At 45.0% G+C, this 16119-nt stretch overlaps 1 protein-coding gene across 13 annotated transcripts in view; it reads right to left on the bottom strand.

The window, feature by feature from the left end:
• Window positions 1-16119, bottom strand: part of TRIM9 (tripartite motif containing 9) — a 554912-nt gene that overhangs the window by 313821 nt on the left and 224972 nt on the right. For 7 of the 13 annotated variants that reach the window (XM_069638944.1, XM_069638942.1, XM_069638945.1 and 4 more), the window contains exon 2: window positions 2885-3019. In XM_069638944.1, coding sequence (XP_069495045.1) covers window positions 2885-3019 — 135 coding nt within the window. The remainder of the gene's footprint in view (window positions 1-2884; window positions 3020-16119) is intronic. The other 6 variants (XM_069638949.1, XM_069638951.1, XM_069638948.1 and 3 more) reach the window with 1 other exon arrangement.

The raw sequence follows: 16119 nt of genomic DNA, 5'->3' as shown, positions 1-16119 counted from the left end.
TCTGCACATGAAATCTATTTTTCATACAAGACATATTTACAATTTTACAAACTTGCTAGCAATGGCATATTGATATCACAGATTTGGTGGAGCAAGTATTCATCCAAGCCCCGTCTCGGTGAGAGCTTGGGTCTATATTTGGCAATTTTTCGCACTTTTGGTCTGGTACTCAATGTCAGATTTGTCCACATTTTTACACATATGTGCGCATGATATCTGGGCATAGTCATGTGATGTTTCATGTTTCTGGCATCAGTACAATTGCTACAAAACCACAAATTCTGTAGTCATGTCCCTGAACATAGCACAGAGTTCTGAGTAGTTTTAAAACTTGACCCGAATTTTCATATTAACAATACTGTCATTTTACAAATTTTTACAAGTTTGCACAGTCCTCAGTCAGTCCTTTTCAAAAATATACTTTCTTGTGCTTTAAGAATACACATAACTGTCTGTCCCGCTCCCAAAGTTTTGGTGGTTCAAGAGCAATCCCCGCCTCTGTCCTTTGGCAGGAGTTTCTGTTGACAGTTGCATCTGCATATCTTTTCAATCAAGGGAGTCTTTTGTCTCTCCCCAGAGCAGCAGAGCAAAATCTCCTCCCCTCTTCATTAACACCTGAATGGGGAAGTAGCTCTCTGGTCCCTGAGCGGCTCCCGCTAAGGGTGCCTGGTAAAACCAGGCGCCCATTGCGGGACCTGCTAAGGGACCTCGGAATAGGGCGCAAAGGGATTACCGGCACCAATGTCCTTAACGGTGCCCGGTATCCCTTTGCGCCCACCTCGGAATGAGGCCCATTGTGTGCTTATGTGGATTCTTTAAATAAAGTGACGGGTAACACCCAGCAAGGATGTTGGATATTTTCTGATGCTTGGAATCATTATTTTGTTATTTCAGCAACTAAGGAAAAACGGATTTCAGAGCACTTCTGGCTTTCCTTGCATTGAAGCACTGCCTTTCATGTAGTTTCCCTTTTCACTCTGTGGGCAGCCCAATGACAGGTTTTTAGCAGTGTGGTCTCCTGTTCCACCATTGACACAGGCAAAGTAGATTGGCAGCCACCTTTCTGGTTTCACAGCGCAATTTTCATGGGTTTAGCGCACATAGGGCTTTTGTGGCCATTTCGCTGGTTCTGGTGCCACCAGCACACAGTGATGTCACAGGGCAGAGCCTAGTGGGTCAATGCATCCCACAGGACTGCTACGGGATAACGGTTGGTGTTAGTCCAGATTATGAGTCCGTATGACTCCATGGCGATTTCTGTCAGACTTATTGCGAGCAATAATTCCACGCGATAAATCCGATGATTTCTGACAGTAAATTGGAGGATTTAGCACCAGCTTTTTGACGGAGGTAAACCCCCAAATTACCATGCAAATCATGGCATGGTGGTGCAGTAATGTGGAAGTGGCGGTACTTTACCACTGCATTTTACAGCACAGCTGTACTCTTAATGAGGCCCTATGTCTGCTCTTCTTTCCACATCGGCCACATATGTTTAATACCTATGCACTTCAGTGCGAATTATATCATTCTTGAACCTTCCCTCTTAACAGTAAAAGAGGCTACAAAAGGGAAAGTTGAACAGAAAAAGTTCTGACAGTTGTTGATGTAAACCGATTAAACAAAACTTTGCATAGAACAGAAAGGATGTTCTGGTGACTTTTTTCGGAGAGTAAATTATTCAATGTAAACATTTACAGAACTGGGTATTATTCTTTGAGTGCTGGGTTGCAAGAATGTATGCCATCCTAGGGGAAGTGGACATTTCCCCTTCTATTATAATAGGGCAGATTATAAGGATAATGATTTGTTATTTATATAGCGCTTTAAGCCAAATCGCTTTACAGAGAACATATTTACATACATTTAGCATCCCAACTGAAGTTGGTACTCCTTTATTGGCTTCAGAAAGATGAAAGGTTGAGTTGGCCTTGCCGGGATTCAACCTTGCGACCTGCATATCACACATAGATCGCAGCATCGATAGCTTAACCTGCTGAGCTATTTTACTGGCTAATTATTACCAGATTATCGTTTTAAAGGTCAAAACGGTGACTTTTTGGGCCCTCTGCTGTTGCCTAGACTTGCTTTATTTTACAGCGCATTACACTGAAATACTTCAGCAGTGACCAGACTATCACACATGGAATAATGTATACAAGAAATCAATTTTCCATTTATCTGGCAGCAGAATGCATCGATAAGTCCAAGCATGGACATTTCTCTTGGATAAATGGTTAATGAATTGCGAAAGATGCCTGATATGGAGACCTTTGGCAGCTGTGCTGTCTGACGGTGTATGGTATGTTATTGGGCCCTATATAGCACAACATATATCCCTTTCACTGCATTATCTCCACACCTAAACATATATATTAAAAATGAATTAATAAAAAAATTATAATTTTATAGCGCATCCAGACACAAAGCTAGAAAAATGCTGTACAATCATATAGATACAACATTGCAAATAAAAATGCAAAATGAAGGATTCGAACAATTAAATAAAATATAAATAAAAGTGATCAGCTTAAAAAACAAATGAATACCATTCACCTTCTGAAAATACCAGTAGAAAAAAAAATCAAAGAACGAAACGAGGAAATGTACTAGAGTTTAGGAATAAGCAAGAGAAAGCAAATGAGCTGTGAGGGCCTCCCAAAAAGCTGACAAAGTAGGGGGCAGACAGATCGAAGGAGCGGTGGGGGGGGTTTGCTAGAAGGCTGCAATAGAAAGGCTGAGTAGCAACCTCAGTGTGTGTCTGAGGGCCTGTTTGCATGGATGTGTCTATTTGTAAATGAGCTGGCTGGGGAATGACAAAAAAGAAGCAGAAAAGATACAAGTCAGTACAAAGGAAAATCCAAAACTGAAATCAAGTATTAACCTCTGGGTTTGACTTTCCATTTTCGGGCGATAACTGTACCTGGATTTGCTGGACCATGTTTCGCAGCTGCACCAGGAACTCTTTGGCTTCCTTGGCTCTGTCGGAGAGTCCGTTCAATGCCTGCGAAAGCTGACTCTGAAAGAAGCGATACAAGGGGAACATGTGGTTAGCAACTGCGAGCCATACATTGCTCATCTCTTGGGTCATAGAAACTGAGGGCGCAATAGACAAAGTGTTCATATTATTGATAAGCAAAAGAGAATAGGTCTTACACATACTCTACGTCAAAATATTTCCAATAATACATTTACAGGCAATATAAACTCATGTAACCCTGAAATCTGGCACTGCCATAATTGTAATAAAGGTTTGCACTTTGATTTGATAGGTTATTTATAACACGCTTAATACCCAGAGCTTTGTGAGAGCGGACCCGGGGACCGAACCTGCGTTGCTCGTGTCGTCTAGCTTCCAAGGCGAGACCGTTGCCAATGAGCTATCCTCCCGGGACCATTCCCATTTTCTGCTCTTTCTGCACAGCCTGGGAAAAGGCAATTAATTCAGCTGGAATGGTAATGTCCAGCAACAGCCTTGGCCAGTTGCCAGCACATTTGAGGCAAATAACTGAAGAAGATAGGCCTCATCATAAGTTTGGTGGCATCCCGATGGTAAATCCGGCGAGATACCACCAAACTGTAGAGCTCTGTAATACAGGCCATACAATTCAGCATATCAGGATCGGAGGAGCCGCTTTCTCAACCTTGGCCCCAGCTCTGTGGAACTCCCTCCTCCCACATATTTAACACACCCAAGACTATATGACCTTCCGTGAAGCCCTGAAAACGTGGCTCTTTCCGTAATGTCAACTACAACCATCTGAGGCGACTAAGACCTGCAACCCGATGACAAATGCTCAATGAGATCCCAAGCAATGACACCGCTGAATACGCTTACTAAGTCTTTATTAAGCAATCACGCACTTGAAATCCGGAATAGCGAGTTCCTTAGATTATAACTCCATCCAAACATGCACCTCCCATATCACTATGCTTACTCTCTCCTCTACACCAACGCACAATTAGAGTGCAGCTACACCCCTTGATCAATTTCGGCCTAGCTGCTCACATACGAACATTACTCCATGAACACCTCATCATTCTAATAAAACGCAGCTACATCACACAAATACCGGCCTAGCTGCGCACATAGGCGTCGTACCCAGGCCTAATGCAGCCAGAACCCAGTCTTGGTGTCCACCCTCCAGACTGCACATATTCAACTGATATCAATACCACCACACCTAATGCTAGGCTGCAGCTAACATCAGGCAATTTCATTGGCTGCCCACATAATTGGTGAACCTAAGCACCCTATGACACCTTACTCTCTTAACTGACCTGGACCACGGTCCCAAAGGACGTTCAACCTACCAGCACTTTGAGGTCATACCAATGAGATATAGAGCGCTATATAAATACCAAATAACATAACATAACGTATCTTCCTATATGCCACATTCACACAAGGATTCCACTTCAACCTTGGATATTCCTAATCCAGCAATCGCTCACATCTTGGGCCGACCTGCATCAATTAGCATTTCAGACCATGAATACAGGGTCACCTGGGGCATCAAGTAGAGCTATGTGTGACTTCCAAAGCTTATGATCAGTAACATCTTCCCACACATTTCTGGTTAGTCAAAGTGTATTGATACCCCTCATTTTGATTTTTTATATTTCAATAACCAGCCAAAAAATATCTTGTGTACCCCCAATGTATTCCCTTCTTAGAACATTGACAATTATGTGAACAGAGCCTGCAGAACCCTCGGCCCAGCAACAGAGAACATAGCACTGTTGGTACATAAAATGTACCAGGAATTTAACAAAGAGGAATTCCACATGGTGATGAATCTGGAGACTTTGCCCCTTCTTCCTTAGGGGGGACACCCCTTTTGAGGTTAGGGAGGTGTGCCTGCTAAGCAAAAGTCTCCATCTGGGTTTGGGAAAGCGGGACGTTACTGAGAGTGACTCCCCTCTAGGGGACGACGACTCCCATTTCTCTGTGGAAATCTCTACAAAAAATATATTAACCGTTTACATGGGAGTGGCTGATGCGGATGAAACCACTACGTCTTTTATTTCAAATAATATGGAACTTTCTATGCGTTCAACATCCTTCGATGAACAATCCGCCCCATCTTGTTTCAGCAATGAGAATAAAGTGCCAGTAACGCTGGAGTGGAGGAGGAGAGAACACACAGAGAGACAAGGCTCTGACATAGCCATGCCAACAAGGGGCTGAACCGCAGAACCAGCGGTGGTGCGGAAGGAAGTGAGTGTCAGGTGAAAATGCCAATGTGCATACCCAGAGTGGGGCCAGATAGGAGAAGGATTGGCTAAGCATGGCGACACCTACCAGGAGGCGAGACCACAGCGGGCCAGGAGCCCGCGAGCGGCCACTGAAACCAGGAGAAAAGAGCAGATTGACTCCTTCACTCACAAAGCAGATACAAATATGTTGCTGAAATGCAGAATCGAACAAAGCCACTTCCTTGACCACAATGAGAAATCAGAGGGGAGTGAGAACTTCCAAACGAGCAGAAAGAAACAACCGCTTGCATCCAAGGAAGACAAGTGCAAAACCACAGGAAACCTCCCTGAAGTGTCCCACGTTACTTGGGGCAGATCCTTCAAGATTAAAGGCACGCGGGTTGCCCAGGACCTAGAGACCTGGAAAGTAGAGAGAGCAAGTGGGGAGAAAGGGAAGTCTGTTCAAGCCACAAAGCAAAGGTGGTCAGTATATCCTAATGAAGGAAACGAGAAACCAATAAGTGGCAAGCAAAGAGTCACCCAGTTTCTGAATGTGATAAAATGCCCAGATGCATGGAGAAGAGGGATCAGGGAAATATCCCTCCACCTAAAAACTCTTAGACATTTTGCTTTCTGTGGAATTTTGTGTTGCATCAAGTTGTGGAGAACTTTGAGAACCCTGGGGTGATTGATAAGAACTGTATATTAAGAAAGAACTGATAGATGATTTGAGCACATGAATTAGATCCAGAAAATGTCCCTGGAATACCTGGAGAAACTTTTCCAAGACACCCAAGTGTACAGGGTACTCCAATTATTTTAGTTACGTTTTGATAAGTGGTGGCTGATAGGTTTGAGGACCATTTTTCATTTGGACGAACAACAAGCACCATATTTTACTTTGTTACACAGGGAATCTCCCTCTAGCAATAGGGTTAGTGCAGCATTTTATTTAAAGGTATAGTTCACGCTAAAATTGTATTGGTTAAAAAGATGGCCCATAATCAAAAATATATATAAAACATATTTTTAAACAAAGTTCCTAACTAAAGTTTTGAGCAGGTGAGGCTCAAACTCAAAAATGTCAAGCACTAGGGGGCATCCATTTTGAAAGCTGGTGCAGTCAAAAATACAATGCGGTTGTATTTATAATTGCAGTGGTGTTCTTTCCAAGTTTCCCGGGCTCCAAGCCCGACAAACTTAAAAAGAAAACCACAGAATTTATAAATGCTGGTACTTTCGCTTTGAGTCTCCCAGGCTCCTCCGCATCGGGGCAGCCCGGGAGACTCAAAGCGAAAGCCGCTGCAGTCATAAATACAATGTGGTTGTATTTATAATTGCTGTGGTCTTCTTTCTAAGTTTCCTGGGCTCCCCCGGGGGATCCCGGGAAACTTAGAAAGAAAACCACAGAAATCATAAATACAACGCGGTTGTATTTATAAATGCTGTGGTTTTCTTTTTAAGTTTCCCAGGCCTCGAGCCCGGGAAACTTAAAAAGAAAACCACTGCATTTATAAATGCCGGTACTTTCGCCTTGAGTCTCCCAGGCTCCCCCTTTTGGGACAGTAACATTTCTGAGCGCACTATCCCTTTAAATTAAATTAAAAAACTTGAAAGCTATGTCCTATGGTCCGGGTCCTTCTTCTGTCTTACCACAACATGGAGGGTTGGATAAAACTCAACATATCTGTGCCCTGCTATAAACCGATTGATGTGTTAAAAAAGAGGGTATTACATCTACGTGAGATTATCAACTTGTACAAATGAAGGGCATGGGTAGAAACTGCAGAGTGCTAGAACACGATGATTTGTGCACTCGAGAAACTGATTATAGTTTGGACCTTTATTGACGCGATAAAAAAAAATCAAAATTGGGAACTACATTAAGGGCCACTAACAATGAATTCAGGAATGTATAACTAGTATGCAAATAAGGTTTAACACCCACTCAATAATGAGTAACTAATTAAACAAAGCTATAACAACACTTTGGTCATTTATAACTATTTACTAAAAATTGTGTACCCATTACGACTGACTCTTGTGTCATCCTAGGCAGAATGACGGATTCACTAGTATTAAAGAGGAAATTACTACAAACTGTGTATAGCCCCAAGCATACCCCTTCACTTTGTCTGTGTATTTCCCATCTGTAAAACATGCCAGTGACATAAATTACGTCTATACAGACCTATACATGATGCAAATGGAAAGGGCTTCATTGTGGTTCCCCGGAGTGTGGCCTACATGCAGCTTTGTCAGATCCCTCTTTTGCACTGGTAAATCACAGGAGAATCTCGCATTCTGTACTGAGCCCAAGCCAGTAAGTATGTGTATGTTATGCAATCATTAGCAATAGTTACTCATCACTAAATGGCTGTCCACATTTATTACATAGTATTTGCACATTCATGAATGGATTCTTGGCGAACGTTATTATAAAAGTGATACCCACAATTACACAAGACAACTGGCCGGCCAAACAAGACGAGACAGCTTCACAACCGAACACACATTTACTTCTAAGGCTTCTAAGTCTGCTAGTACATTTAAGAAAACACAAAAATACAGTTTCCAATCCTCCAGGAACACAAACAATAGGTCCTTTGTATGAGGGATCCACCGGGCCGAAATCTGTCCAGGTACCCATTTCGAACATGAGTTAGGAATTGAGGACAACTCATGCCAGCAGTAAAGAATCGTTACAGTGCGATCCTCCCCCATAAGATCTGTGCCGGGGAGATGTGTTTTGCAAGGGGATGCCACACTGTGTTCTCCTATTGTGTGTGGAACTTAGTATATACGGTTGGGCGCATAAATGCAAGAAGTATACATGTTTTGAGAATGAGGAAATGTCAAGGGTTGAAGCTACATAGTCAGCTGGGATCAAGTAAACCACTTGCCTTTTGGAATCAGTCTTTTTGAAAACAAATCTTACATCCTCAAACCACATAGGTGGAGCCACACCTCTGAGGCGGCCCTGGTACTCGCAACACACATTCCCACCGCTTACCTAAGCGACTTCAGCAAAGTCTACTCAAATCATCAAGGGGGAATGTGCAACCCGCTTGTGTGCTCTCAATAGCAGTTAGCCAATGACAGTCTAGAATGACATTATTTTTAACAAAGCCCCTAAACACCGAGTAGCATTCATAACTAAATATAAAAAGAAACTAAAATATTCAAAGAAATCAATCATGCCTAGATAGGTAAAAATGCCATTGAGGTGCTGCGCTATAAATGGTTGTACGTGTTCTTAACAAGGTCACTTTCCCGGGTTTGCGTATTACTCATGCATTTTTCCCGTGGTCGTTTTCGTCCTATTTTTATGGGGGTTGCTCTCCTTCCCCACCCCCTCACTCTGCCCCCCACCGCCACCAAACACACAACATGTATCCCAAAAATATTTGACAAAAAAAGGACCACAGGGAAAAGTGCACGATTAATGTGCAAACCAGGAAAGTGACTTCGTTAAAAAGAGGGCATACGCTATAAATACATAATAACCTCATTTCCCAGCAGTCTGTAGTAGACCTTTTTCTAATTCTTAAGTTTACTTGGAGAAATTGCTGGACTGCCCAAGCAATTACTGTAAATAAAATGGTGCTGGTTTACATGTTCTAAAACCCCTGGCTCTTAAAAGCGGTAAGAGTTTGTTTCCTTTTGTTGTCATACCTTTGCCAAAAAAGTGCACCATCCCTTCATGAGCATTAGTGCAAACGGGCTGAAAACACAGTACTTTTTTTGGGATATTCCAGGGAGTTTAGTTCTGACCTACAGTAAGAAAATTCAGTCTGAAAAGTTTTAGAATGAATCTCTTCTCATATCCATCATTCGTCCACTACAGAGCCAGATTTCAATTCCCCCTCTCTTCTAACTGCTGGGTGGTCGTTGGCTGCCCTGCTATCTCAATCTGCAGAAACACTGGTTTCCTGGACGCCTGCAATGCACTGAGCAATTTTTCAGAGGTGAGCCACTCGTGCTCCGAATTTGTTAGTTATTTGTCACTGTACTCTGGTAGACGTCCGCAAGACTCCCCTTGGACATTCTGCCCCCAAATTAAAAAAAAGCACATGGTGCGCTCTTGCCTCATTCTTTGTTTTACATCAAGCATTCCTGATCCAAGATGGCTGCAGCACACCACTCAAGAGCGTTGACATGACGAACTGGCAGCTCGCACCACATTCTCTGCCAGAGGATTCTTCCTGGCCTATGGGGACCTGCCAGGTGAAAGGCGTCCCCCACACAAAGGCTCCTGTTTGAGCCTGTGGTCGCCTAGCTGGACCAGATGGCCCCCACACCTCTAACACCCCAGCAGCACATCATGATGAGGTCTCCTGGACTTTAGAGGCAATGTGTGACCCTTTGTTCCTGGCCCACCAGAACTTCATGTACCCCTGCAGATTTACTTGTGAGTTGGCTCTCCCTGCCTGCTCTCTTAGCCCCTCCTCTCCTACTACATGTCTCATGCACTTATAATTGCTCTGTTTATCTTACCCTACCTCCCCTCCCCTATCCCCTTCTTTATGTATAGCTCTTGCATAACTGAAACTACCATCAGGCACGTACAATAATTATGTGATATGTTATAAACAGTTTGTATTCCTCCTTGTTCTATGTTGTACCATGAAATGCATAGCACTTGCCCATTCTGATGCCTATTAAGAATGTCAATTATACTGAACTACTCACCCTTCCTGCGTTGGAGCGCTTTGCAACGCTTGTTACGTGTATAGGCGCTATATAAATGACCAATAAATAAATAAAATAAGGCAAGTACTTAATTGATCTCCAGCAGAGTTTCTTAAAACCAATAAAAGATGCGCGAAGTTGTCCAAATATCCTGTGCTGTGATGATGTGGCAATGTTGCAAATGCTGTATTTAATAAAGGAGAAACACGCCAGCTAAACAAAAAAAAGGTTCCAAAAATAAACACGGGGAGAGCAAACTTATACATGTAAATGGAAATCAATGCAGAAATTACTTAAATTTCAGACATTTTATTTTTAAAGGACGATTTGCCCGTGGTTGCGGCTAAAGGATCTCATTTCCAGGCCAACCCAGGTATCCTAACCTTCAAAGCACAGCACAGCTATGCAGCAGGACTACACACTCACACACACACACACACCCAATGTGAGGGGACGGAGTAAGGAGACACTGACACAGGTAGTAGTTTTGCCAATCGCTTTTATTCAAATAATAAAAGAGGAGGGGGGGAAAGGCCTCACTATCCCCAACTCTGTGAGGGGTTTACCTGCCTCAACAAAACTAACTAATGTGATCATCATCAGGATGTCAAAATGAAAGTTCACCTGTGTCCAAAACCTATTCTGTCCCTCACACCCTGAATACTACAAAACCCCACTATGAAGGGCAAACATGAACTGTACTTGGCTGCTTTCCTGATGCAACACAGGCTTTCTTTAGTACAGAACTTCCATGAACACGCCAACAGCCTTAGTGTTCCACAGATGCCAAGGGGACACTCCTCATCCCTGGTCTTTCCTAATCACTTTCCCAGTTAGGGAAAGTGACTTCCTTCCCTATAGGATTCAGTAATGCCGTGGGGGGTAATCCCCTTCCCCTTGTCTTTCCTCATATTGTATTATTTACAAACAGTTGGGTGTGAGTAAATACTTTACTGAGGCGTCCCTTGTGTTTGGCAGACTTGGTGTATTCTCCTGCCAAATACTGCCAATGTTTCCCCAAATTAACCACAAAAGGGTCACCCCCTACTCTGCCTAGGACCGGGGAAGTATTCAGTCAAATACAAAGAATTGTCCTGGCAGGGAAATTAATTCTCAAGAGGGGCTGAGTTCCTTTGTACCTACTCTGTCGGTTAAATAAGGGTGCTCTGCGTGATACAGTGACTCCCTATTAGTTGAAATCAAAATTTAGGGAAAATGTATTAATAAGCAGAAGACAAAAAAGAAGAAGCACATCTGGAGACGTGGTTTTGTTTGTCAACTTTGTCTATTTGCCAAGATTTTTTAATCTGCATTTGTGTATTGCAATGTTAATGCCTGTATTCATACAATTAAGGCATATATCAATGTATTGCTCTACATGGAAAACAGGATTGCTGAAATAATATTCATGCAAAATAGGATTGTTGAAATGATATTCAAAAGAAAATTCTCACAAACATACATATAATCAAAAAAAGAAAGGGAGTCCTACATACATCAACATCCCACAATTGAATATAAGAGTACATCTGGAAAAAATGTTGTGTGTTAGCATGATCAATTCAGCCTGGATTATGTACAAAAAACCTCTCTGTCTAGCTGGACACTAGATATATATAGCACTTAAAATACTGCCACAAGGACAATGGCATGGGCTCAGGGGTCTACATAAGGCTAAGTCTTCTTCACCAGGACTGTGCAGCCACTCTACTGTGTATTTTTACTAAAACACCTGGGGCTATACGTTTCGGCAGTGATGAACAAAAAATGCCGCCTTCCTCAGGACCATAACATGATGTATATGTGACCCCCGAGGACAAAAGCAGAATAAAAACCACCTTAGGGCGGTGTATTAGGCTCACCAACATGAGACACCAGCATGTGCTTAGCCTAAGTCCATTTATCCCCCCGTGGGTGTAATTAAAATCTAGTATAAAAGTCAAATAAGGACACCCTCGTGTTACCTTCACTGACAACTAAAGAAAAGACACCTTAAACCAAATCCGTGTTGTTGACTTCTCTAAGCGTTATGTGAGAGCACTCTTATATAACCGGCAGAGTAGGTACTAAGGGACTCGGCTCCTTTTGAGAATTAATTTCCCTGCTAGGACTAATTTTTGCATTTGAACGTTTACCCAAATGACTGTAACGAGGAAGAGTGGTGCTCTTGATGAGATTATGCCTACATACAGTGGAGACGAGAGTAGGAAGCAGGGGAAGTCCCACTGCAGACAGCAGGTGCACGGGACGACCCAAGACGATCATACAGCACAAAATAAGGTACGCTGATAGATGGGGAGGCGATGGGGGCACTGTAGAGTGGCAGAGACAACTCGAGGTGACAAGTAAGCCAAAGAAGCGACACAAATGGGTCTGGGACCCTGATGGAAGTCAAAAGACATTCAGAAAGCTAAACTGAGATAATAACTCTTGGCAGAACAGTGAACCGAGATAATAACTGTTGGCAGAACAGTGAACCAAGTTTAGCAGGGTACTGGTGAAAACCTGCAGCGCGAGTCTGGGACCCACACCCATATAAAATCAAGCCTGTGTGTAAAGTCCAGGAACCACAACAAAAACTGCGAGAGTGATATATATGAAGGCAGTACTTTGCAGGAAAGTAAACCAAGTCTGTACGTGACACCACAGCTTGGAGGTGCATCCAAGCTATTAATTATTCGTCGCATTTCACATATGAGGAAACCAGGGATGCCAACCAGGGTCAGGATCCCACCACAGCTTGGAAGTGCATCCAAGCTATTCTTCTTCGACACAATACAGAACTGTATTTTGTCCAGGGGGAGGGAATCACTCCCTTTGGTATAGAAAGACCTTCTTTCCATTTAGTTTAAACTTAAGAGTGTGAGGTACAGAGTTAGGATTCTGACATTGGACATTGGTACTTTTTCTTTTGGACATTCTGACACTAGTTATTTTTGATAATCGTTTTTGGAAACCCCTCTTACAGTTAGGGCAAGACAGGGTCTTCTTTTCATTTTCTCACTTGAATAAAAGTTTCTACTAATCACCATGACCCCTCTGTGTCAGAGTCTCTCTTCTGCACCCTTACAATATGTACATCCAGAAGTGAATACATTACAAAAGGAGTACAAATTGGTGGGGCAAGAATGATACTTGGTCTAAAAAACAAGACCACATTACAATAGCTCTAAAAGGTCTCCATTAATTCCCAAGGAATGTCCTTGAAGCCGCTTCCCACGACTCACAGGCCCCTATGTTCACAAGTCACCAAACACCAAAGAATCTCACATCACCCTGCACTCCAGCAAGGAACCTCAGAGAACCAAGAAGAAGCTGCCACCTAACAAATCACGAGAAAGTGTAGCGCAGGCAAGTCACTGCGCGCAATAACACCAACGTTATGCAATGTTCTGGCTGTAGAACTAAGTCCACAGCAAGAGCACTGAATTTCAGAAAGGCTCTGAAGTACATTCTTCCCTGATTAATCAATTAAGCAGGATGGACTTTTCAACAAAGTGAATGTTTTTAACTGTATGCCCGCACTAGTTCAATATCCAGAAAGAGATGTAGTTAGGATCTAGTCTAACTGCAAAAGGGGTAGGGGGAGGGGGTGTGTGCACGCAGCGCACACCTCCCCCTTCTCTCTCCATTGTTGTGAGGACACAACCAGGATTCTTAGGGTTCATTTGAGAACCTGTTTTACTAGACTGGATCTACAGTGAAAAGTGAGGACTTGCTTGTTACTTTACTATACCTGTGAGGGCTTAATTGGTGCACAGCCGAAAAGTGAGTACTCAAAAACATGCTCACTGATCTAGGAAAGCACAGGATGTACTGCAGTCAAATTTCCTACTGCTCGCGATGTGGTGCATAGGACGTTCCATCACCTCGCATTTCTCTTGGAGACCTAAACCCATAGCATAGGGACCACGCAACAACTATTCTCGCTCAGAGTTTTAAAGGTAGGGTCCTTGAAAGTGCAGTACAGGACATGCCAGCACAGACAGTACACTCAACATTTTGGATCATCTCTTCTGCCTTCTTGGTATGAGAAAGGGAGGATTTTTCCTGCCTGACATCGCACTCCTGAGGGACAGGCACGCAGGAACAGATAATTAGCTTTGTAACTTGGCAGTTCTCCACCCCTCCAGCTTTAGAGCCTGTTTTCCACCATCCAGCTTTTGCCGAGTAGATCCTAGGAGATCTCCAGGTGGAGCGGGGAATGAGGCTTCCCCTTGTCTGGAACCAGGGCCCTCCGGGGCAATAGGAAACCTGGCATCTGTGTTTTATAAAAAGCAATTAGGTGAACACATCCATTTGCTGCCACATTTTACTACCCTATCAGTGTTTCAGTGGCGGCGATGATGACTTATTTAATTATCTTGCATGTTGTTCCACAAATCGCTTTCTGCGGCTCCACCTGCTTTTTTTGCACAGTTGCATCGGTAGACCGGGGAGGAGGCACTCGGTATGTGTGTTGACTTTCAGCCTGCGAAGGAGTGGGGGGGGGGTCATTGGAAGGGTATTGATGATGCAGGGCCTTACTCTGATTGCCTTTCGTCGCTCGTACACAGCGGCCATTTTCTCTCTCTGCCAACATCGGAAATGTGACCAAAACCATGGCAACTGGCTGGAGCATGCGCGGAATAGCTGAAGAAGAGCGACACTCCGTGCTCTTTTGGTTTGCACATTGTCTTTATGAGGTCAAGGCAGTAAATACTGTAAAAGCTTTGTAATCCGGCCCCTTCTTAACCGGAATGATCTATTAACTGGTGCCTCCACTTGGGGGGTGGTAAACATAATGGTTCTGGTTAAGAAAATGCCAGGAAACAAGGTTTCAGAGCCACAGAGCAAACAGGCCGGCACACTTTGTTATACGGCTCGGACAACCGGCATTTCATTACCCAGCATGTTTTACTATCCGGTACCATTGGGTTCCTAATGGTGGCAGTTAATTCAGCTTTCATTGTAGTGTTTTTGCTATTTCATAGACCGCATTTTTCCTTGTTAGCAAAATGAATAGGAAACTCACCGCTCTGTGGCGATAACCGCTGCCACACCTTACTAGGAGATTGCCAAGCGGCGCCAGGCAGTGTTGCAGAGTGAACCCCTGGGAGCACGGAAGCTCCCAGGATGTTGTCATGGGTCACGTGGCAGTAGCCACGTGACCAACATAATAAAAGAAGCGAGCCGCTTCCGACTCGCCAGTCACTCCATCTTGAGGCTCCGGTGTTGTCCTTTGTACGCGCCATGCTGGCGCTGCGCCGTGGTCGCTGGGCCCAAGGACGGAGCCCAGCTTGAGGACGGTGCCCCTGCCGGGCAACGCCATCATTGTGTGTCCCCCAGCCATGTGAGGCGGCCTGGGATGGCGACCCCGGCCTGGGTGCCCCCAGAGCCGGGGCCATGGTGAGCCGGATGCCCCCGGCCACGTGTGTGTTGCTCCAGTGATCTGGAGCGGGTGGGGTGACCCCCACCCCTTGTGTCAGCGGCGTGATCGCTGCCCCTGTGGGTCCCGTCGGGTGCTCCGCGACATGAGTATGGGGCTACCCGGTGACCCGGAGCAGCCCCCAACAATGGCGACGAGGGCTGGAGCCCGCGTGCACAGAGCGGCGTCAGCCGCTGGAGGTGTAGTGGTGCTGGGGTGGCCCGGGGCCCCGTGTGTCTAGATGAGGGCCGCCTGGTGCCCCAGGATGGAGTGCGGTGCTGGCCGCACAAATAGGGTGGCGGCGTGTGAGCGGCCCCTCTGCCCCACCCGAGGGCAGGAGAAGAGCTGCCTGCCCCGCCATTGCTGAGCGGAGGAAGCAGAGGAATGGCGGGTCGTCGCTGCGAAGGGGAAGAAGCCCCAAGAAAAAGATACTGAGCAGCACCAGCCATGAGCAGCTGCCCCCACTTTTTGCCCCTGGAGGGAGAGAAGACTAAGCGGCATCGGCCCCAGAGGGTGGATCAGGCACATGCTGGCGGCTGCGCCGCAAGGAGGAGGCGCTGCCCCTCCCCCACCCGCAAGCCGCGGCAAACTCGCTGCCAAAAAAAAAAAAAAAAAGGAAAAAAAAAAGGAGGGCCCGAATCCGTCTGGGCCTGCGAAGGAAACTAGAGGGGAGCTGCTGCTCGCCCCGTGTGTGGGAGGATCTGCGGCGTTGGCCGCACCATGAAGGCGGCGTTCAGCCGCATGAGCTGCTGCCCCCCTTTTTCCCCCTGGAGGGAGATAATGTCTGCAGCGTCGGCCACGAAGGAGGTGCGCCCCTCCCC

The sequence above is a fragment of the Ambystoma mexicanum genome, chromosome 14, assembly GCF_040938575.1.
Source record: "Ambystoma mexicanum isolate Mex_15411 chromosome 14, UKY_AmexF1_1, whole genome shotgun sequence".
In the NCBI taxonomy this organism is placed as follows: domain Eukaryota; kingdom Metazoa; phylum Chordata; class Amphibia; order Caudata; family Ambystomatidae; genus Ambystoma; species Ambystoma mexicanum.
The sequence above is the reverse complement of the archived record's forward strand: the minus strand, read 5'-3'. Positions and strand labels throughout refer to the sequence as shown.